Source organism: Bos javanicus, chromosome 17, assembly GCF_032452875.1.
Source record: "Bos javanicus breed banteng chromosome 17, ARS-OSU_banteng_1.0, whole genome shotgun sequence".
Taxonomy (NCBI): domain Eukaryota; kingdom Metazoa; phylum Chordata; class Mammalia; order Artiodactyla; family Bovidae; genus Bos; species Bos javanicus.
The window spans coordinates 64315482-64340092 of NC_083884.1; the positions used below are offsets into that span (position 1 = coordinate 64315482).

At 45.9% G+C, this 24611-nt stretch overlaps 1 protein-coding gene across 1 annotated transcript in view; it reads right to left on the minus strand.

The window, feature by feature from the left end:
* The window catches only part of MYO1H (myosin IH), a 42002-nt gene that overhangs the window by 8306 nt on the left and 9085 nt on the right, over positions 1-24611 (minus strand). Inside the window, exons 6-22 of the mRNA XM_061385105.1 lie at positions 24362-24460; positions 23316-23429; positions 22919-22990; positions 21781-21900; positions 20716-20783; positions 20262-20367; positions 19892-19972; positions 18580-18671; positions 14377-14471; positions 10418-10464; positions 9918-9998; positions 9065-9170; positions 7569-7686; positions 5196-5309; positions 2075-2151; positions 1531-1599; positions 204-288 (exon numbers count right to left, since the gene is read on the minus strand). Coding sequence (XP_061241089.1) covers positions 204-288; positions 1531-1599; positions 2075-2151; positions 5196-5309; positions 7569-7686; positions 9065-9170; positions 9918-9998; positions 10418-10464; positions 14377-14471; positions 18580-18671; positions 19892-19972; positions 20262-20367; positions 20716-20783; positions 21781-21900; positions 22919-22990; positions 23316-23429; positions 24362-24460 — 1544 coding nt within the window. The remainder of the gene's footprint in view (positions 1-203; positions 289-1530; positions 1600-2074; positions 2152-5195; positions 5310-7568; positions 7687-9064; positions 9171-9917; positions 9999-10417; positions 10465-14376; positions 14472-18579; positions 18672-19891; positions 19973-20261; positions 20368-20715; positions 20784-21780; positions 21901-22918; positions 22991-23315; positions 23430-24361; positions 24461-24611) is intronic.

Genomic DNA, 24611 nt, shown 5'->3' on the forward strand with positions numbered 1-24611 from the left:
AATGTTGTGAGCTGTGATCACTGTCCAGTGAGGGTACTCAGAGAAAGGAGATGGAATGGAAGTCCTCAGGGCTGACGTCCTGCAGGAAAGACGGGTTTTCTGCCCAAAGCCAAAAATCTCAGCCAAGTCCACGACCACCCTCTGCAGTACGGCGGCAGCACTCAGAAACCTCCACGCCTTACCAAAGCTGATGGAGAACTTACTTTCTTACAGTCTGCACCGCCCACTTCCTCCTCTTGGCCTCCTTCCGAGCCAGGGCTCCACGCCAGTGGGCTTCGAGTGTAATGGCTGAAAGAGGTCACCGCTGGCATTAGAAGGTGACAGCAATCCCTTAAATACAAGAGCCTCTTCAAGAATGACGCACCCCCTCCACAAATGCCTGGACGCCGCTGCAGCACTCCGCCAGCCCCCGAGATGGAAAGTGGGGCGAGAGTCTTCAGTCTCTACCCAGAGAGACCCCTGAACCAGGGGGACAGAGGAACAGAGGGAACTGGGGCGTGTAAAGGGAAGGCCTGCAATCGTGCTGGGGGCCGGGTTCCCCAGGCCTTTCTGAGGGAGCAGAGTGGCCCTTGGTGGCATGGGTTGGTCTCGCCCCTGCATTTGCCCTGTCTCTAGCCCATGTATAATTTTAGTCATCTACGTTAAAAATCGGGACATACAAAAATTAGACTTCTGGCTCGCGTCCCAATTTTTAAAAGCTTTTCAGATTTTTTTCCAGTTAATTATGAAACTCAAAGTGCTTTGCTTGCGTTCCTCATGGCAACACTGTTACAAACAACCGGAAGCAATCCAAATGTCTGTCAACAGAACAGCTAAATTGTGGTATGCTCATAGAGCACCAGGGGTCAGCAAACTGTGGCCCCCTGGACCAACTGCCCCATTTGTAAATAAAGTTTTATTGCAACAATAATGTTGCAAAAAAAAAAATAGAAATGGTATAATTTTATGGAGTTCAAAACCGTCCCACAAGTGTAGTATTTCATGATGCATCCAGAGATGATAAAATTATAAAGAAAAACAAGGATATAATAATGCAAAGTTCAGAAGAGTGGTGTGTGTGGAGGGAGGGGGTGATGCTGAGAAGTGATTTGGGAGGGACAGAGCACAGGGGCTCCAAGAACAGTCATGGTGTTAATAACCTTAAAAGAAAATTGCTCTTTAAACACACATATATGTTGTGGATCAAATAAAACATGTCCACAAAACAAGTAGAGGCTGCAGTGTTATAATCTCTACTCAATCTAGACAGCATATTAAAAAGCAGAGACGTTACTTTGCCAACAAAGGTCCGTATAGTCAGAGATATGGTTTTTCTAGTAGTCATGTACAGATATGAGAGTCAGACCATAAAAAAGACCGAGCGCCGAAGAATTGATGCTTTTGAACTGTGGTGCTAGAGAAGACTCTTGAGAGTCCCTTGGACTGCAAGGAGATCAAACCAGTCAGTCCTAAAGGAAATCAGTCCTGGGTGTTCACTGTGGATGACATGGTGGGCCATGGGAAACTGGAGAGGTCCTGTCCAGCTCTTACCTGCTTGTCTTTTTCTCACATACGCTCTCCTTTCTAGGCAGCGTTTGTACGTGGCTTGGATTCTCGCAACTTAAAAGAAAACAAAGCTTTTGGTGAAGCGGCTTTCAATTGGGCATCTTAGCAGTTATGACCTTCAGAAGCGGGTATCAGCAGTGGCCCTGGGGGCACGCAGGGTAGAGGTGACCGAAGAAGCCTTGGGATGTGACAGGAAGGACCCTATTAAAATCAGGGCAGGGACTTCCCTGGTGGTCCAGTGGTTAAGAATCCACCCGCCAATGCAGGGGACACAGGTTCAATCCCTGGTCAGGGAAGATTCCACGTGCCACGGGGCAGCTAAGCTCCTATGCAAATAGTGAAGCCCACACACCCTGGAGCCCATGCCCTCCACAACAAAAGTCACCACAGTGAGAAGTCCGAGCACCGCAACGAGGAGGAGCCCCCACTCGCCGCAACTAGAGAAAGCCCACATGCAGCAATGAAGACCCAGCACAGCCAAACGTTATAAATAAATTTTAAAAAATCAAGGCAGAGGAAAAAACCATACCTAATTGATGTTTACTAAATTCAAAGGCATCTTCAGTAGCAAACAGAGTTCTGGGGAAGCGAATGAATATTTTGGTTCTAGAAAGGAAAAAAAAATCATTTCATTATTCACCGGTCGTCACTGTCTGTAGTGGGTTGACTAGTATCCCTTCCTCTAAATTCACAGCCATTTAGATCCTCAGAATGTGATTCTTATCAGAAATAGGGTCTTTGGAGATGTCATCAAGGTAAAGATTGAGGAAAAAACCACACTGAATTAGGGTGGACCCTAAATCCAATGAGAGTGTTCTTAGAGAAAGACACACAGAGGAACACAGGGAGAAGGCAGCTGGAAATGGCATGGGAGAAGCCTCCCAGCAAGACTGCGGAGGGAACATACCCTGCTGACACCTGGGTTTTGGCCTTCTGTCCTCCAGAACTGTGAGACAATAAATTTCCCTTGTTTTAAGCCAGCCAGCCTACAGTTAATTTGTAATGCAGCCCTAGGAAACTAATTCACCATCCAAACCCCAAGTTACTTCCCTGAGCTTTAAAAGGTGATGACACAGAATACGGGTCCAAGTTTAAGAGAAGATCCCACCAAGCAGCAAAGATAAATTAGAAATGTGTGTGTGTGTTGTTGCCAAGTTGTGTCTGACTCTTTATTGCGACCCCATGGACTGAAGCCCACCAGGGTCCTCTGTCCATGGGATTCTTCAGGCAAGAACACTGGAGTGGGTTGTTATTTTCTTCTCCAGGGGATCTTCCTGACCCAGGGATCCAACCCACGTCTCCGGCTTGGCGGTGGATTCTTTACCAGTGAGCCACTCACGGATCTCATATTGTCAGCCCACCCCCCTCCCCCAGCCCCAACACTTCAAGGGAAACTTCCCAAGGCAGCCACTGGGGGGCAGCACTGCGTGGTGTCACCGGAACCCACTTTCTCATTGGAGGTTATGGATGGGGAGCAGATACAACCTCTGACCCCCATGACCCACCTCCCTTCAAATGTGCTACGCCCAATTCTCCTCAGAAATCCGGTTTGGAAAGGCCACTGCCTCTTGGAGCAGGGCCCAGAATACAAGAGTAAAGGATGGGATATACATGTTGGCAGGGAAAGCCCATTGGCAGATTCAAAGGCAGAGATCCCTAAGGCCGCAATCTCTGCGGCCTGAGAATGGAGCCTCTTCATGCCTGTACCCTGTCCTATGCAATCAAATTAATGCTGACCAGAATGACCAACTGGAGAAGGTGATGGCACCCCACTCCAGTACTCTTGCCTGGAAAATCCCATGGACGGAGGAGCCTGTAGGCTGCAGTCCATGGGGTCACTTAGAGTCAGACACGACTGAGCGACTTCACTTTCACTTTTCACTTTCATGCATTGGAGAAGGAAATGGCAGCCCACTCCAGTGTTCTTGCCTGGAGAATCCCAGGGACGGGGAGCCTGGTGGGCTGCCGTCTATGGGGTCACGCAGAGTCGGACATGACTGAAGCGACTTAGCAGGAGCAGCAGCAGCAGAATGACCAACAGAGCGGATGAAAATCATCCTGGTTGGCCCCATTGAGTTCTGCCTCAAGCCTTCAACATGTATGAGAGTCCTTCTGCTCGCCGACAATGACAGGTCTACAGTAATGATACCCCGAGTTCCAGAACACCACCTTCTGGGGAGCTGGAGGAGCTTTCACATCACAGAGGTCCTACTACCCCTTGAGAAGTCGGGCCCACAGTTGGAAAAGGAAGGAATCCAGGCACATAGAGGTGAGGGGCTCACGTGGCTCCCGTCCTCCCGTTGACACCAAGTTCTTCCCAGCTCCTGATGCAGGTTAAGAACCCAGGGCTCTTTTATACTTAATCTCCAGTAGGCAGCGATGTAGCCTTTCTTTCTTGCCATTTAGAGTTTGCGATACTGGGTTTTATTATAAAAGAGATCTGTCTGGTCTTTGTCCCATTGCAGTGTCTCAGCTCCCCAAACCTGTGTGATTTCCCAAGTGATTAGAGCGACGGGGGCCTCTCTTGTTGACGCTCTTGGTTTTTGCTCCTGAAATAGCTTCCAAGCGATACAGGTGAAATGGATGTCTTTTTAAAAATTTCTTTCCATTATGGTTTATTGCAGGATGTTGAATATAGTTCCCTGTGCTATACAGTAGGACCTTGCTGCTTATCGATTTTAAATATAGTTTTATATGCCGATCCCACACTTCTATTTTATCCCCCAAACTCCTTTTCCCTGGGTATCGTTTATTATTCATAACAAACCCCTTTCAACCACACTATCACCTAACAAGTGATATTTGGAAAGCCCCTCAATAACCTAAGGCTGGGAACTGGTCGCCAGGGAAACCAGTCTTGAAATTAGAGAGTTGGAAGTTACAGCCCCACTGCTTTGGAGGGGAGAGGGGCTGGAGGTGGAATGAATGACCCTTGGCCAATGATTTTATCAATCATGTCTGCGTAATGAAGCCTCCAGAAAACCCCCCAAAGCATGCAATTTGGAGATCTTCTGGGGACACCTGGAAGAGTGTCCCCCCTCCCACATACCTTGCCCTGTGCATCTCTGCTACCCTTGTTCCTGAGTTATATCCTTTTGTAATAAACTGGTAATCCAGTGAGTAAAATATTGGGTTGGTGAAACATTCAGGGTTTTCCATAAGAAGTTACGGAAGAATCCTAATGAACTTTTTGACCAACCCTCTATTTTTCTTCATTCTTTGAACTGCTCTAGAATAATGAATCAAACCCAAGACAGGGGTCATGAGAACCTCCAGCGTATAGCTCGTTGGTCAGAAACTCAGGTGACAAACAGCTCTTGTGATTGGCTTCTGAGGGGAGGACAGTCTTGGGGGACTGAGCCCCCCACCTGTGGGACCTGACACCCCCTCCAGGGAGCTGACAGACGTGAGTTTCATCGCAGGACACCCAGCTAGCTGGTGTGTGTGTTGGAGGGTTCTGAGTGTGAGTGAAGTGTTGAGAGTGGAGGAGACACACAGAGGAGCGTTTTCTTTACAAAACTGCATTTAAATTGAGTGGACGAAAGTATCTGCTTATAAATCTACGTAAACTCTTGAAGGATGAACCTCCAGGCTCAAGATGGAGACGAACCGATGCGTAAAACACTGTGACAGCGATTTCCGGGACTCACCTCCCTAACTTGTACTCCTCGGGTTTGTAGCCAATGTACTTGATCAGCCGCTCTACGCCCTCTTCTGGAGGCCCGTGCCAGTGCGGCCAGGTGTCTGGGCACAAGGACTTATACCTGGGGAGAGGACAGGCACATTTAGAAAGCTCCCAGGTCAGGAAGATCCCCTGGAGGAGGAAATGGCAACCCACTCCACTATTCTTGGCTGGGAAATCCCATGGGCAGAGGAGCCTGGTGGTCTACAGTCCCTGGGGCTACAAAGAGTAGGACACAACTGAGCAACTGAGCATGCACATGCACACACCTTCCACGGGCTCCCCTGGAGATCTGCTTTGCTCTTCTGGGCATGCCAACCACTCAGAGGAGACTTCACACCAAAGTCTCCTAGAAGCATCACTCCAGTCTCTGCCCCTGTCCTCACATGGCCTTCTCCCCTGTGTCCCTCTGTGAGTCTCTCTGTTGTAAGAACACTCTCATTGGACTGTGAAAGTGAAAGTGAAGTCCCTCAGTCATGTCTGACTCTTTGCGACCCCATGGACTGTAGCCTACTAGGCTCCTCCCTCCATGGGTTTCTCCAGGCAAGAGTACTGGAGTGGGGTGCCATTTCCTTCTCCAGGAGATCTTCCTGACCCTGGGATCGAACCCGGGTCTCCCGCATTCCAGGCAGACGCTTTAACCTCTGAGCCACCAGGGAAGCCCCAATTCAGTGTGATTTCATCTCAGTCTTTACCTTGACATCGCAAAGACCCTATTTCTGATAAGAATCACATTCTGAGGATCTAAGTGGATGTCAGTTTGGGAAGGAGGACACTACTCATCAGAGGTTTATATTAGCAGGTAGATAAATTATTAAAATAGCAGTGGGGGAAGAGATTGTTACTTAATAAATGCATATAAACAGACATCAAGACACAAGGCTTCTGGGAGAAAATTAAGCAAGATCCTCGGTAGAGAAAGGGCTTCCCAGGTGGCACTGCTGCTGCTAAGTCGCCTCAGTCGTGTCCGACTCTGTGCGATCCCATAGGCGGCAGCCCACCAGGCTCGCCCGTCCCTGGGATTCTCCAGCCAAGAACACTGGAGTGGGTTGCCAGTGCCTTCTCCGCCAGGTGGCACTAGCGATAAAGAATCCGCCTGCCAGAGCAGGATATGCAAGAAAGGCGGGTTCCATCCCTGGGTCAGGAAGATCCCCTAGAGTAGGAAGTGGCAACCCACTCCAATGTTCTTGCCAGGAGAATCCTATGGACAGAGGTGCCTGGTGGGCTACAGTCCCTGGGGCTACAAAGAGCTGGACATGACTGAGCAACTGAGCACCACCATTGGCAGAGAAAAATCTGATATTAAATGAAGACTGAAAATAAACACCCCAAAATGCTGAAATTTCAGAGTGCAGTATCTTGACCTAAGTGGCATAATGCAAAGAATTAGATTTAAAGTGTAACCTATGCCTGTGCTTTTTATAATTATAAAGAAGTTGTACTTCAGAGACTTCCCTGGCGGTCCAGTGGCTAAGACTCTGCACTTCCAGTGCAGGGGGTTGTGTATTCTATTCCTGATCAGGGAACTAAGATCCCACCTGCTGTGAGGCATGCCCCCCCCCAAAAAAAAGTTCAAAAGAAGTCGAATGTTAAGTTAAAATATGGAATTAACAATATTCAACCATGTTAACCTACAAAAACAACCATTTTATTATGCTTTTCTTGAAAGGGTAAAAATGTGTTGTTTGCACACACAAGCAGCCCAACTGATGCACAAGCAATTTGGGCTGTGGTGGTGGGGGTGGATATATCATTAAATCCTTACCAAATCCTTGAGAGCAGCTTAATCCCCGTGTTGCACGTGAGCAATTAGGTCATGGGGGAAGAGGAAGATTGGGGATTCCTACCCAAGAATCTGTGGCTCCAATGCCCACCTTCTTACCACTACCCCTGCATCTTAATTTTTTTTTAACACTTGCGTCTCTTGACAGCCCATGAGGCCAAGGGGATTGCTCCCAGACTGACCCACAATAAACCAGCAGCCATGGAAACAGACTTATCCAGCCAACTTCAGACTCCAGGGATGTGTGGCCCACGTCTGCCTTCTGGTGGCAAGTCTGTGCATTGGCCCTTGTACTTTCGAGATTCCAATGAAGTACTGGGTTGGCCAAAAAGCTCATTCAGGTTTTGGGAAACCCAAATGAACTTTTTGGCCAAGCCAATACATTAGTGGTTTAGTGAAATGAAGGGAAGGTGGTAAACCAAGTCAGCTTCCTATTCTCTGGAATGCCATCACTGTCACAGCTTCAGCAGGTAAGAAGCAAATGAGTTCCCTGGGGGGATGACCTTTTATTCATCGCCGCTCACTTCATTGGCTTAAGATCCACAAAACAAACTTTACCTTTGCAAGAAATGCTCGTACTTCCGTCGGTAGGCGAAGCCGGCCCGTCTCACCCGCAGGTGCTCCATCAGCCCCAGGTACTTGACCTGATGCCTGATAAGGAAGTCATCGAACTTGCCTTTGGAAACACAGAAGGAAGAGTGACGGTAAAGGACCCCATGGGCATGCTTCATCTAAGACCAGAACAGAGGCTACACCCTGACGATCTCTGGACTAGGTCTGCTGCTGCTGCTGCTGCTAAGTCGCTTCAGTCGTGTCCGACTCTGTGCGACCCCATAGACGGCAGCTCACCAGGTTCCCCCTTCCCTGGGATTCTCCAGGTAAGAACACCGGCGTGGGTTGCCATTAGCCACAGATATGTCCTGTTAGGTTCTAAGTGTGTTTCTTTTAGTGGGGGATGGGGGTGGGGTTTAACAGGAAAATCTGAACTTCTGGTTTCTCTTGAAAAACCACGATGGGACTTCCCTGGTGATCCAGGGGTTAGGATGTCACCTTCCAGGGCAGAGGGTGCAGATTCCATCCCTGATCAGGGTCTTAAGATCCCACATGCCTTGTGGCCAAAAGAGCCAATACAGAAACAAACCATTTTGTAACAAATCCAATGAAGACTTAAAAAAAAAATGGCCCACATCCAAAAAAAAAAAAAAAATATCTTAAGAAAAGCCATAAGATCTGGTCATTCTGGACCTAGACTCTCATATGGCAATAAGTGCCCTGTAGACAGGGTGTGCCTGCTGCAATTTGCCGCAGTCCCCTCCATTCCCTACTGCCTCACAGCCAGCCTGCTTCCCTCATTTGCTCTTCCCGCCTGGCTGCTGTAAGCCTTTGACTGCATGACCTTATTGTGAAAGCATGGCACAGGTTCAGCAAATACCTGAGGCCTAGACCATCTCGAAAACTGTGCACTGGCTGGAAAGAAGCAGGTGGCTTCCCCTCACCACTGAGCTCTGCCAGGCCAGCTGCGTTGGCCTTAAACTGGCCAGGCTCTGAGCCATGCTCACACGGGCCCACAAGTCACCTTCCTCCCTATTCATTTACTTTCTATTTCTTTATGTTTTTTTAAAGTATTCTTTTTTAAAAATGTTATTTTTGGCTGTGCAAGGTCTTCATTGCCGGGTGGGCTTTTTCTTTAATTGTAGCTAGTTGCGGTGCGCAGGCTTTGTGCTGCAGTGGTTTCTCTTGTTGCGGAGGACAGGCTCCAGGGCTCAGAGCTCCCTGGCTCCAGAGCGCAGGCTCAGTGGACGTGCTGCACAGCCATGTTGCTCTGCAGCATGTGGGATCTTCCCGGATCCAGGACCAAACCTGTGTCTCCTGCATCGGCAGGCAGATTCTTTACCACTGAGCCACCAGGGAAGCCCCGTTTACCTTCTATTATTAAATACTGATGACAAGCAGCAAACCTGTGCTGAGTTTTAGCATTTTACCCCGCTACCATCTTGGTTTTCCTCCCGGCCTCCCTTCCCTTAGCTTGGGGTTCCAAACGATTCTCAACTCACTGGGTTCTTTGCTCTCGTTGGGCTTGATGCAACGGATGTACGAAGGTTCCTTGGAGATGAGAATTTCCAGAAGGCTGCTCAGACTGTTTTTAAACTGAGTCCCCACCTGCAGGGAGACAGAATGAGCTGACCACACAGCATTGCTCCCTATTTATACAGAGAAGACTGGCTCAAGGTGGTGACTGATCTTTCAGACCCAAACTCTTAACAGACCAGTTCTAGTGGGCTGGCCAAAAAGTTCATTCAGGCATGGTACTGCCAAACCAGAATGAACTTTCTTGGCCAACCCAATACTTACTACCTGTCACGAGCTGTTTTGCCAGTGAAGAGAAGGGTTTGGATGTCCTGGCCTGAGAAGCCCGAACTCCGTTTGGTGCAGCGGAGTCTGGGCAAGCATTGTCTCAGGATGGTTTTATCACCCAGTAAATATGAAGCAAGCGCCTTGCAGGAGCCAGCATTACCGCTGAGCCAGTCTCCTTGTTACCAAGCTTCCTTTATGAGAGGCTCGTTATAGTAGTTTCTTTCTTTGATGGGTAATATCCTCCTATAGATGGTGAACCCCACAAGGAGAGGAGGACCCCTATCTGTTTGGTTGTTCCTGGATTCCCCTGTGCCCAGAACAGCACCTGACACACAGTAGGTGTTCAATGAACGTCTGCCAATGAGCACACTGGTTGCTAACTTTGGAAAATATATGTTTAGTAAAACTTGTTAGAGGAGGATATTTCCAGAAAAAGGAGTGGACAGCTTACAAAATACAGTTAAGTGATTGCATGTTGGTGCAAATTGAGTGGTTTCTGCTGCCTTTCCAATTTTGCACAGCACCTTCACCCCCAACCACACACACACTCACTGTCGGTGCCCTTCTCCGGTTCTCTAACTCAGCCACCAGGAAGCATTCCTTCAGGATTCTGTTTTTGGACCTGCACAGCACCTGTAGGCAGAGAGAGATGACCACCACACTGGCTGCCTCAGAAATCACAAAGGGCTCTTCAGGAAAGTTCACATCAGTGTGTACATGACAGACCAGAGCTGTTTGCCTTGGGAGCACTTGAAAAAGAGGACGGAAAAGGGGCTTCCCTGGTGGTCCAGTGGTTAAGACTCAGTACCTCCACTGCAGAGGGCGAGGGTTCGAACCCTGGGTGGGGAGCTAGGATCCCCTCATGCCGTGTGTGGTACGGCCAAAAAATGAAAACAGAGATGATCTTGAATTGTCTGTTCTGGCCATGACGTACTGGAATTCTAATGCAATACATTAACGAGAAAAATCCAGAAGGCCAAACCTCCCAAATCAGTATTCTGAGTGATATCTCATAACCTTCAAAAATACATAGAGTTAAGTTTCAGACTTACTTCTTTCAGATGTCTGTAGAGAAGATCATTGTTCTTTTCCAAGAATCCTGTAAAACATTGAAAAAAAACCCTCTTGAATCAATGGCTTTGATTAAAAATATAATTCCATACTGGTTGCAAAGGGAAATCCTAAAAATGATCTCTTAATTAAGAGTTTCACAGACTGGGCAATACTGACATTTGGGGCTGGGTCATTCTTGTTCTTGGGTGGCTGTCCTGGGCACTGTTAAGATACACAATATAAAATTTACTATTTAAACTATTTGTAAGTGTGCGGTTCAGGAGCATTTCGTGAATTTACATTGTTGCACAACCATCACCACCATCCATCTCTAAAACTCCTTTCCTTTTCCCCTGGTGGAAATTCTGTACGGGTTAAACACTAATTCCCCATTCCTCGCTTCCTGAAACCCTCGATAACCACTGTTCTACTTTTTGTCTTTATGGATTGGACTGCATACCTCACATAAGTGGAATTCTTTCATATTTCTTTTTCTGTCTGGCTTATTTCACTTAGCATCATGTTTTCAAGGTTCATCCACATTGTAGCAGGTGTCAGAATTTCTTGCCTTTTTAAGCCTGAAATATGTCCCATTGTAAGGACAGAGCACATTTCGTGTGTCCATTCATCCATCGATGGACACTTGGGTGCGTCCACCTTTTGGCTACTGTGAATAAAGCTCCTGTGTACACGGGTGTTCAGATACCTGTTCACATTCCTACTCTCAGTTCTTTTGGGTAGCTACCCAGAAGTAGTCAAAATAAACTTTTGATGACCTTAGCAAAGCCACTTCTGAAAAACTTATCCTAGGCATATAAGACGGAGAAGGCAATGGCACCCCACTCCAGTACTCTTGCCTGGAAGATCCCATGGATGGAGGAGCCTGGTAGGCTGCAGTCCATGGGGTCTCTAGGAGTCGGACATGACTGAGTGACTTCGCTTTCACTTTCATGCATTGGAGAGGGAAATGGCAACCCACTCCAGTATTCTTGCCTGGAGAATCCCAGGGATAGGGGAGCCTGGTGGGCTGCTGTCTATGGGGTCACACAGAGTCGGAAAGTGACTTAGCAACAGCAGCAGCAGCAGGCATATAAGGAGCACAGACTGGCTAACTGAAATATACAAAGATGTCAAACACAGCATTGTTTACAAGAGACAAAGCTGGAAACAATCAGAGGCCTTCAGACAGGTGACGGGACACGGCCCCATGGGGCGTGCGTGTAGCTTTTCAGAAGAAACGTGGAGGAATCTGCCACTATGGAGAGTGAATGCAGGTCTGGAGGCAAAAGGCCTGGGTCTGACCTCCAGCTCTGCCGCTTAATAGCTGAGTGACCGCGGGCAAGTGCCTTAACATCTCTGAGCTCAGTGCCTCAAAGATTAAAAGGGGACCAATAAGGCTGCCCAGCTCCCTGCGTTCCGTGAGGTTTAAACAAGCAACAGAGGTAAAGCATTTGGGGCGGGACCTGGTCCGCAGAAAGTGCTCAGTGGATGTTAGCTGGAGTCCAAATCACCGCCAATATCTATTAAATGAAAAATGCAAAGGAGATAACACAAAATAACAATCCCTATTGTTTAGATGTGTATTTGTGTTCTTTAGATGCGTGGGCATACGTGTCCCCACGTATGTAATTATATGCATAAGATATTTTTATTTTCCAGTTGATTCTTGTGGTTACCTCAGGGAGAGACTAGGAGGTAAAGGGGTTTTTAGTTTTCCTTCTGTACCTTTCTGTATTGTGAGCAATTTCTAGCCTTATATGTGTATTGTTGAGTCACTAAGTCGTGTCCAACTCATTTTGACCCCTTGGCACCCACCAGGCGGCTCTGTCCACGGGATCTCCCAGGCAAAAACACTGGAGTGGATTGCCATTTCCTTCTTTAGGAGATTTTCCTAACCCAGGGACTGAACCCTCATCTCCTGCATTGGCAGGTGGATTTTTTTTTTTTTCCCCACTGAGCCACCAAGGAAACCCTACATGTCTATTACTTTATTCTTTTTTTTAGTTACTTTATTCTTTAAGCAAAAATCAGTAGGTTATCTACTTAAAGAGATTTGTCCTGTTTAACATTTTTTTTTTTTTCCTTCTTGGGCTCCCTTGTGGCTCAGCTGGCAAAGAATCTGCCTGAAATGCAGGAGACCTGGGTTCAATCCTTGGGTTGGGAAGATCCCCTGGAGAAGGGAAAGGCTACCCACTCCAGTATTCTGGCCTGGAGAGTTCCATGGACTGTATAGTCCATGGGATCACAAAGAGTCGCACACGACTGAGTGACTTTCACTTTTATTTTTTATACCTCTACATATTTAAGGGAAAAAAACCCCTAATACATGGTATTTTATTTTTTAAAGCTTTTTGGTGAAATGAATTTATATAGAAGTAAAAATTATCTAGAACCTAAAGCAGAGGTGACAAAAGAAAATGTATGAAAAATGTGTTGCAAAAATGTTCACAGCAGCATTATTCATGAAAGCGAAAAAGTAGAAACCACCCCCATGCACATAACCGATGAAGGGATAAGCAACATGTGCTGTAACCGCGCAGTGGGAGCTTATTTGGCAATTAAAAAATAGTAACAGCAGGGATGAACCATGAAAACATTACTCTAAGTAATAGAGAACAAAGTGGCCTTTATCAAAGTTAAGAACTTCTGGGCTTTGAAGGATGCCATCAAGACAGTGAAAAAGATAACTCACAGATTGGAGAAAATACTTGCAAACTATCTATCTGATAAGGGACTTGTAGCTAGAACATAACGAACCATACGACTCAATACTAGTAACAAAAACAATTTAAAAAGTGGGTAAAGGATCTCAACAAACATTTCTCCAAGGAACAAATGCTCATGGCCAATAAGCACAAGGAAAAATGCTCCACTTCACTAAGCATTAGGAAAATACAAATCCAAACCACCACTTCACACCCGCTAGGATGGCTGGAATCAGAAGACAGACAATGCCAAGTGTTGGTGAGGAAATAGGGAAACCAAGACCCTCCACACTGCTGGTGGGAAAGCAAAATGATGTAGCCACTTTGGAAAACCAGTATGGCAGGTACTCAAGAAATTAAGAATAGAGTTACCACAGGACCCAGCAACGCCACACCCAGGTATTTACCCAAGAGAAAGGGTAACATACGCCCACACAAAAACACAGTCATGTGGACAGCAGCATCATTCATAACAGCCCCAAAGTGCAAAGAGCCCAATGCCCACCCGCTAATGAGTGAACTGATAAGTGCAGCAGAGTCGTACAGGGGAACGCTATTTGGCCATTAGACAGGAAAGAGGATACGGATGGACCTTGGGAACGTTATTCTGAGGGAAGGAAGCCAGACACAAAACCCCACACGCTGTGTAAGTCCATTTTTAGGAAATGTCCAGAATAGGCAAATATCCACAGAAAGCTGACTGGTTTGTTGCCCAGGGCTCTGGAAGACGGGCTAGGGGAAAATGGAGAGTGCCTGCTGCCGTGTATAGGGGTTCTTTTTGGGGTGATGGGGTGATTCTAAAATAGAATTGGTGACAGTTGCACAAGTGCACAGTGAATACCCTAAACACTCATCAATTGTACACTTTAAATGAGTGAAACAGGGGCTATGTGAATTCTCTCAAGAAAGTAGTTATATATACAATTACTACATTTTATAATACTTTTTAAAATATTTTTTGATATGGAACATTTTAAAAGTATTGAATTTGTTACAATATTGCTTCTTTGTAGCTTCTGTTTTACATTTTGGTTGTTTGGCTGCGATTCGTGAGGGATCTTAGCGCCCAACCATGCTTGCGTTTAAGGCATGGTTAACCACTGGATCACCAGGGAAGTCCCTAAAATCCTTCTGAAATGCCGTGATTGCAGTGGGGCTAGGGAACATTTGAGAGGGATATGCAGCATGTTTAGAGTGGACTCGGGGGCACCTGCGTGGCCGTGACCTATGACCTTTACCCCACAGACACTCACCCCTGGCGCAGTACGTGACCTCTCCCGCGTAGTGGAAGAGCCGAAACTCCATCCAGCCCATCTTCTTTCTGCCCCTCGGACCCGCCAGCTTCCGGCTGTAGCAGAAGAGAAACAGACAGGAGCTGAACCTTCCTACCTCACTGCAGCAAAGTGCAGCAGCGTATAAAGCAGAAGAGCTGTTTAGGAGTGTGACGATCAGCTGCAGGTCAGCGCTGAAGTCTGTTTCAACTATTTCTTCCAGCCACAGACCAAGGTCTCACTAAAATTAGACCCTTCCTTCTCACGAGCTCTGAGGGATGAAAAACCTACATGAGCCACACAAACACATTTATTTGTACAATGAAATAATGTTCATTTTCCTTCGTGATGACTACTACTACTACTTTACATTTTTATGACATGGAGAGACTAAATAGTCACGAAACATTGTTTTTCAGATTCAGGTGATTAACAGTTTTTTACAATTGTTCTTGAAAAGCATACACAAGTGTATTGATAGCACTCATCTCTGAAGTGCACAGCTCAATGAATTTTTGCAAACCGAATTCTCCTGCGTAAATAATACCAGATCAAAAGACAGAACATGTCTAGGCCCTGAGAACCCCCCACCTCGAGCCCTCTCCAGGCACAGCCTGACATCTAACAGAATAGGTTGTTTGTACCTGGTTTTGTTCTCTAGGGAAATGGAACCATATAGTGTGCTCTTGTGTGTCTCATTTCTCTTGTTTTTGCGGTTTATTTACATCACTGCATGTATTTAGATTGTTCATTCTCCCGGCCATATATTATCCCAATCTGTAAAGATGTCACAATTTATTTTTCCAATCTTTTTTAAAAAATTTATTTATTTATTCTTGGCTGTGCTGGGTCTTTGTTGCTGCTCAGACCTCTCTCTAGCTGCGGAGAACGGGGACTACTCTCTTGCTGCAGAGCAGGGGCTCCAGGGCTCAGCAGTTGCTGTTCCCAGGCTCTAGAGCACAGGCTCAATAGTTGTGGTGCATGAGGTTAGTTGCTGCCAGGCATGTGGGATCTTCTCCGACCAGGGATCAAACCTGTGTCTCCTGAATTGGGAGGCAGATTCCTTACCACTGAGCCACCAGGGAAGTCCTATTTTTCCAATCTGGATTCATACATTTATCCAATTCCACTCACTTATCCTTTCGATATTCTATAGGTTTGATAAAGCCTCTGCTGCTGCTGCTGCTGCTGCTGCTGCTGCTAAGTCACTTCAGTCGTGTCCGACTCTGTGTGACCCCATAGACGGCAGCCCACCAGGCTCCCCTTTGCCATGACCAGAAATTACACTATGTGATTTAAATGATCATTTACAATGCTGTATGGTAGGCATATTAATTATCCCAGGGATGGAGGAGCCTGGTGGGCTGCCGTCTATGGGGTCACACAGAGTTGGACACGACTGAAGTGACTTAGCAGCAGCAGCAGCAGCAGAAGGGGAAACTCAAACTCAGGAGTACTTACTGCTTGCCTAAAGTCACGTGTCTATTAAATGTCTGAGCTGGGACTCAAAACCAGGTCCCTATGACTCCAGAGCACATGCCCTTACATTCTCTCCTCCTTGTCTCAGAGTGCATTCCATTTCTAGTTGACTTTCTGGGACTCTGTAAATGTTCTGTGTCTTCATCTGTGGGGAGCTGATGTGAGTACACACACATATAATGATTCACCAGGTTGCACACTTCAGATCTACACACATCACTGCGTGTGTTTTACACCTGCATTTTTTGACTATTTCATGCATGTGGACATGCCCAAAATGAAATGATGATAAATAAAGATACAAAATCTTAAAAAAATAATTCTACTTGGAATTCACATGAGCTTGACTACTACCAATGAAAGCTGTGCAGCTGGTGTATCATCATGTTATTTCTGTGTATGAATTAGTAGCTGGGCCTTCCCTGGCAGTCCAGTGGTCAGGACTCTGAGCTCCCAATGCGGAGCATGTGGACTTGATCTCTGGTTGAGGAACTAAGATGCTGCACAGCACAGCCAAAACCAAATTCAGTTCAGTTCAGTTCAGTAGCTCAGTCGTGTCCGACTCTTTGCGACCCCATGAATCACAGCACGCCAGGCCTCCCTGTCCATCACCAACTCCTGGAGTTCACCCAGACTCACGTCCAGTGAGTCAGTGATGCCATCCAGCCATCTCATCCTCTGTCGTCCCCTTTTCCTCTTGCCCCCAATCCCTCCCAGCATCAGAGTCTTCCAATGAGTCAACTCTTCGCATGAGGTGGCCAAAGTACTGAAGTTTCAGCTTCAGCATCATTCCCTCCAAAGAAATCCCAGGGCTGATCTCCTTCAGAATGGACTGGTTGGATCTCCTTGCAGTCCAAGGGACTCTTAAGAGTCTTCTCCAACACCACAGTTCAAAAACATCAATTCTTCGGTGCTCAGCTTTCTTCACAGTCCAACTCTCACATCCATACATGACCACTGGAAAAACCATAGCCTTGACTAGATGGACCTTTGTTGGCAAAGTAATGTCTCTGCTTTTGAATATGCTATCTAGGTTGGTCATAACTTTTCTTCCAAGGAGTAAGCATCTTTTAATTTCATGGCTGCAGTCACCATCTGCAGTGATTTTGGAGCCCCCAAAAATAAAGTCTGACACTGTTTCCACTGTTTCCCCATCTATGTCCCATGAAGTGATGGGACCAGATGCCATGATCTTCATTTTCTGAATGTTGAGCTTTAAGCCAACTTTTTCACTCTCCTCTTTCACTTTCATCAAGAGGCGTTTTAGTTCCTCTTCACTTTCTGCCATAAGGGTGGTGTCATCTGCATATCTGAGGTTATTGATATTTCTCCCGGCAATCTTGATTCCAGCTTGTGCTTCTTCCAGCCCAGTGTTTCTCATGATGTACTCTGCATGTAAGTTAAATAAGCAGGGTGACAATATACAGCCTTGACGTACTCCTTTTCCTATTTGGAACCAGTCTGTTGTTCCATGTCCAGTTCTAACTGTTGCTTCCTGACCTGCATATAGATTTCTCAAGAGGCAGGTCAGGTGGTCTGGTATTCCCATCTCTTTCAGAATTTTCCACAGTTTATTGTGATCCACACAGTCAAAGGCTTTGGCATTGTCAATAAAGCAAAAATAGATGTTTTTCTGAAACTCTCTTGCTTTTTCAATGATCCAGTGGATGCTGGCAATTTGATCTCTGGTTCCTCTGCCTTTTCTAAATCCAGCTTGAACATCTGGAAGTTCACAGTTCATGTATTGCTGAAGCCTGGCTTGGAGAATTTTGAGCATTACTTGACTAGCGTGTGAGATGAGTGCAATTGTGCGGTAGTTTGAGCATTCTTTGGCATTGCCTTTCTTTGGGATTGGAATGAAAACTGACCTTTTCCAGTCCTGTGGCCACTGCTGAGTTTTCCAAATTTGCTGACATATTGAGTGCAGCACTTGCACAGCATCATCTTTCAGGACTTGAAATAGCTCAGCTGGAATTTGTAGTAGCTATACTATTGGGGAGCTATACTAAGGGGGCTACCCTTGTGACTTAGCTGGTAAAGGATCTGCCTGCAATGCAGAAGACCTGGGTGTGATCCCTGGGTTGGGAAGATCCCCTGGAGAAGTGAAAGAAAGAATACCCACTCCAGTATTCTGGCCTGGAGAATTCCATGGACTGTATAGTCCATGTGGTTGCAAAGAGTCAGACACGACTGAGCGACTTTCACTTTCACTTTCGTACTACTGGGGAGAACTGTCCACAGACCTAAGAAAATGGATGTACAGTTGACCCTTGAACAACATGGGGCTTAGGGATTCCACACAGTCAACAAATTGTGTGTAACTCATAGTTGGCCTTCTGTATCCATGGATTCAACCAACAGGGGATGGGGGTCATGTAGTACTATAGCATTTACTATTGAGACAAAAAACCCATGTATAAGTGGATCTGCACAGTTCAAACCAGTATTGTTCAAAGGTTAGCTTTACAGGAGACTTCCCTGATGGTTCAGTGGCTCAGACTCCATGCTTCTAATGGAGGAGATCCAGGCTCAATCCCTGGTCCAGGAACAAGATCCCACAGGCCATAATGAAAGAGTTTGCATGCTGCAACTAAAGACCCTGTATGCCATGACTAAGACCCAGCACAGCCATATACACACACTAGAAGTCAACTCCACAACGCATGACCTTCCCCCATGCAACAGCCTGGCAGATGAGACACCTACGTTTCAAAGTGTGCGTGCTTTCCCACTTTCTCCTCCAACCTCTCCAGGAAACTCAAGTCTGTAGCAGGACCAGGACGAACACATTCTTCATCCTTCAAAACAGAAGCAGAAGTTTCCGGTCACTGCACCACACTCCATCAATTCCAAGTTTAAATGGAATTTCCAGCAGCTATGGCAAAATGCAGTGGATTGAAATATATCATCTTGTGCACAAGTCTGGGTCAACATTACCAGGAGGAGGAAGGGGTAATCATCGTATCAAATCTGATTAAGGAACCATGGAACCAGAGGGACTAGAAACTCCATGAAAAGTCAGCTCTCCCACCTATCTGACGTCTATTTCCAAAGACATCCCAGGGACACTTCGCAGCTTCCATAACTAGCTGAGACACTCAACTTCGGTGTCTCTTAACCAGTTTTAGCCAGCTGGCCAACAACAAACCCTCTTTAATGAGGAGCAAAGCCTTCAGAAAAAGCAAGTCATAAAACTAGTTAAGTCTAACCTTCCCCAGTTCACAAACTGTTTTTACTTTCTATTTTGGGTCCTCAACAGTGTTAACATTTAAATGACCATCTTAAAAAAAAAATGAATCAAAAGAATTCCATGGTGGTCCAGCGGCTAGAACTCTGTGCTTCCACTGCAGGGGGAGTGGGTTCAATCCCTGGTCAGGGAACTAAGATCCTCCATGCCAAGCAGTATGGCCAAAAGACAGAAGCAGAGAACGTCTTCTACACCCACCACTTACAGACCCATAATATGTAACAGAACTGAGAAATAAAGCTTAAAAAATAATGAATCAAAATTGACATAGACACGCTACTATATTTAAAACAGATAACCAACAAAGACCTACTGTGTAGTACAGGGAACTCTGCTCAGTATTCTATAATAACCTAAATGGGAAAAGAATTTGAAAAAGAATAGATATATATATATATATGTAACTGAATCACTTTCTGTATACCTGAAACTAGTACTGAAGTCTAATATAAAATATTTTTTTAAATGAATCAACCCTGTAGCTTTTATTAAAACAACAACAAGAAAACTGGGTTCAGGTTGGTGAGACAATTCTTACAAAGCAACATTTCTATGCTCTCTGAATCCATCTGTGGCAAACCATAGATGAATTTGAATAAGAGGGGAAAGCTCAGTCTAAAACTTGGAGCAAAAATTCAGCAAAAGAGTTCAACTTGCATCCTTCAATAATACAGTGGATTTCACTCTTAACTCTCTGTAAGCCCAGGGAAAGATCTTCTGAGTATTGAGGATACCATGGAATGAGCCCCAAGTCAACGTTAATTTTCTCACCAGAATGGAAATGATTCCTTTGTGTCTCTCTTCTACCAAATCACAGATGATCTTGTTGTTGAAATATTGAATTGGTTCCCACTAAAATGACAATGAGGAAAGAATTCTCCAGGAAGGATTAAGACTGAGCATCAAATATATTTCTTTTAAATTGATTGTCCAGCTTTTCTTTTCTGATTTTTATCTCTAACATTTCAAAAAGAATACTTGCTGAATAGCAACATAATTTCCCAGGAAACAAGCAGAGAAGGAGTGAAAAAATAATTCTTAGTACTCATCAGGAAAAACCTCCAATGAAATTATATTTCTCACGGAAATGTCTTTTGCTTGGTTAAGAAATCAAATGAGGAGAAAACATTGAAACATTTACCTCTATACCTTCCATTTCATATTCTGCCTGTTCCGCTTTTAGGGTTCTCTCAATTAACAGTTGCTGGAGTTTCTCATTGCAGTAATTTATACAGAACTGTTCAAAACTGGAGGTGCAAAAGATTTAAGTAACTAAAGCTACGTGAGTAGACCAAGTTTTTCCAAAAAATTATATTTACTTATTTTTAAGGATGCTTTTTCCATACAGAAAACTGAAGTCCTTATTAAACAAATAATTTAATAAACTGATAAGAAGAGTCAAAGTAAAAGACATTTGCATTTTTAATGGCTATTCTGGTTCTAGAAAAGTTTATGAGGCAGGGGCTATGCAAACCTGGAGAATTTCTAGGAACAGGAAAATGAGTTTCAATAACATCAGAAATGCCATAAACCAGACTAAGACCTCAAAGGAAAATGAAGAACCAGTGGATCACAATGAAATCAAACAAACTCACCCATTCTTGTCAAAGACTTCAAACCCATAGATATCCAGCAATCCAATCACAGTTTTCCCAGTAAAGTCCTAGTCAAAGTAACACACACCATTAATCATTGAGGTTATTTACTTTGGCAACTGCCCCTGAATCTGGGATGTGGCTATAAATCTCATCTCTCCAACAAGGCTTTCAGAAGAAACAGGGTGCAGATAATTTTCCCAGCCTGCCTCCTCCTGCCTGCAGCCTCCCTAGGTCCCATCCTGGCTTTCATATTCATCATCAGAGTAGAGAGACTGACCTTCCCCTTCTGATTCACTTCCTTGCTTCAGCCCTCCTCAGCCCCCCAAACCCACATTCAGTCCAAAAAAAGCAGAGCAAGATAGAAAGAGGAAGAGAAGAGGAAGGGAAAGAAAAAGAAAGATGGAGAGAGGAAGGGAGGGAAGGAGGAAGGAAGGAAGCTACTGACATCAGGAAGAAGATGTTCACCCTGGAGAGAAAGCAGATATTTTGGATCATTTTCAACAGAGGGCCAAGTGCTGTCAGGCAAGGATGGCTATTGAAGGAGAATATGACTTTTCTTCTTAAGGGACGCAATGTAGCATTCTGTATGATGCGCTGAGTCAATGTATCCAAATCCATCCTTTGCACATTTCCTCCATGAGTCTCACCATATCCATGCACCCCGTTGCCCTCATATCATTGCCTCAGCTTCCAGCTTTGCGTCAGCTCCCTTTTTAATTTAAATAATTCTGCTTAAAAAGGAAATATGCCTTTAGGGTGAGTTCAAAGGAGCTGTCTTTTTTTTTTCTTATACACATTAAAATATATTACTGTTAAAATGAAAAGGTTCTGTGTACACTTCAAATGCTGTGCATCCCAGACTTGGGGACACACTGACAAGATCATTTGTCAGTGCATTTTTGTGAGCCTACTGTGTGCTAGAGACTGGAAATGTAGACGTGAAAAGACAGTATCTCTGCCCACCAGGAGCTTACGTTCAATTCTCACAAATTCTTCAAAGGTGTTGGTTATAAAACACGGCCATGTTAAAGAGCACAGGGCACACAATATGCATGAACCAACCTTGTTCACTAAGGAGGAATTGATTTTGTTCACCAGCCAAGTAAATGTTCGCCCATAAACTGCCTTTGCCATTGCGTCTCTAGCACAGGCAGAGAGCTCTAGTGTCAATGGGCATATCACCTGAGAAGAACAACAGGTACATCATTACAGAGGTTAAAATTTTTTTAAAGCCCTCAGAGTTTTCAACCCAGGTTTAACGATGACTGGGGGAGAGGGGTGGTCTTCCCTGATGGTCGAGGGGCTAAGACTGTGCTCCCAAGGCAGGGGACCCAGGTTCGATCCCTGGTCAGGGAACTAGATCCCACATGCTGCAATGAAGACCTGGCACAGCCAAATAAATAAATAAAGATGACTAGAGAAGGATACTTGATGGGGGAGGAACCTCCCGCCTGTGCTGTTCCTTGAGTGCCAGGCACTGTGCTGAGATACAGCCTCAACCAAGACAAAGAGTTTCAGCCTCTGTGGGCTCATATCTGGCAGAGGACATTCAACAAGTCAGGGCTTCCCGGGTGACACTACTGGTAAAGAACCCGCCTGCCAATGCTGTAGACATAAGGGACGCAGGTTCGACCCCTGGGTGGGGAAGATCCCCTGGAGGAGGGCATGGCAGCCCACTCCAGTATTCTTGCTTGGAGAATCCCATGGACAGAGGAGCCTGGCGGGCTGCAGGCCATGGGGTCACAAAGACTGAGCGACTGAGCACAGCACCACATTTAACAACTCACACAGAGAAGCATCACAGTCCTGAAGCTGAAAGTGACGAGCGCTATTCGGAGACATACATGGTGCTTTAGGGCAGGGATGGGATGAGCAGGGGAGGGTCTTTGAGGAAGTGATCCCTGGGAACTGAAGGATGGGAAGGATTTAACTGGGTGAAGGACAGGGAAGGGTGTTGCAGCAGAGGGAACAGTATATGCAAAGACCCCATGGAGGGAAGGCAGGGCGAGCGTGAAGCACCAAGAGCCCGTGATGGTGGAATGTCGGGAGATGGGGGAGGTTAAGGCTGGAGATGCTGACAAGCTGGACCACACAGGACCTGGTGGGCAGGATCCAGGAGTCTGGCCTCCTCTGGGGCCACCATCCTACTGGCAGCAGCAGTGGGGAGGGTGGGCACATTCCCCACTAGAGCCATTTTTACCTCCTCTGTTTTGGCTTCAATCTTTCTGTGGGTGAGAGCTTCCAGAAGGACCCATGGGTCGACCCCTAGGAGCTGAATAAATGGAAAACAAAATGCCATTCAGCAACCCAATTTGACCCCCTAGTAAAAAGTCGGTGGTGTCTCCGGGCTCAGGTTCCCTTTCCCACCTGCTAATCGTGTTCTGGTGCAACACAGAGCATGTCTGGTCTTTCAGCCAACTGGCTTTCACTCGCTCCCTTGCCCACCTCCTAACCAGCGTCAAGTGGGAGAACGAGATGGTAGCCACCTGGGACATTGGCACCCAGCTGTCTTGCTCTCCTCCCCTACCCCTCCATCCCTGACAGGGTCTGGGGCCTCTCCTGCCTGCCACCCCCACTCTCCCAAAGTGGACCATCACCTTGGCGATCCATTTGATCTCATGAGTGTCTGGTACAGAGGCACAACCTTGCTGGTTCTCTTCAAAACCAATGTTCCCCAGGTGCAGGACACTGGCAATAATGCCAAAGAGATTCTAGGAACGTGGGAAGTGGTGAGGAGGGCAGGGAGAGAAGACGGCGGCCGCCTGATTGATAAACGTCATCAGAGGTGGTACCCGGGGGAGACCTGCCCACCCCCGCACCCCTAATTCCAGACTGGAGATCACAGATCCTTCCCTAGAAATTGGCCCTGTGGGCTCTTATCCACTTCTGATATTAAGGGAAGAGGGAAGGCACTTCAGTGGGGGGCAGGATGCTCCCTCACTATGTCCAGCATGGAACACCACTATGCCGGTATCTCCCTTTGTGCCTGCCAATAAGCCATCCGGTGTTCAAATGCCATGGCCCCAGGTACACACATACACACGTAAATTTTTCTTAAATTGTATTCTGGTCCTCAAAAAGTCAATAGTTTCACAATCCCCCTCACCCCCCAAATAAGACAAAAGATGTAAAAACAAAATGTTTATAAAGCCTACAATTTGGTCCAACTTGTTCCAATATAAAAGCATAAATAAATGATGTTCCTAGAATTCTAGGGGATTCAATATTTGAGACTGGGTTTGAGAGGAAGAAGAAACATGACTACCTGCTGACACCCCACACTGGGGAAATATGGGGCTGCTGGATAAAATGCAGAATGCCCAGCTAACATTTGAATTTCAAATAAGCAATGTCTAATGTCTAATTCTTTTTAGTTAAAAAAATTGTATTGGAGTAAAGATGCTTTACAATGTTGTGTTAGTAAGCAATGTCTAATTTTTTTAGCATGAAGCTTGTCCCACGCAATGTTGGGACATACTTCTACTACAAACCCAGCCAGTGTTTATCTGAAATTCAATGTACCTAGTTATCCTGTATCTTTATTTGCTCCCTCTGGCAACTCTGTGTCATCACCAAGAAACCAGGATGGTTTCCTCAACCCCAAGTCTGACCACAGGGAGCTCCACCCTTGAGGGGCTCATACCTCAAGATCATCTTTAGTAAAATCGATGACAGAAAAGGCATTGGAAACAGTTTTCCAGTCATTCTTGTCGTTAACGGATGACTCTTTGGCACAGCGACCCTGTTGACACAGAATTGGGCCGCTTAACAGCATTTTCATAAGGACAGTTAGGTGTCAAAATTTTTCTCTGCGGGCATTAAAAAGCTAGTTCTATAATGTTCTGAGCTGTGAAAAAACAGGTTTTATTCTACTTGTCTAGCACCTGATGATT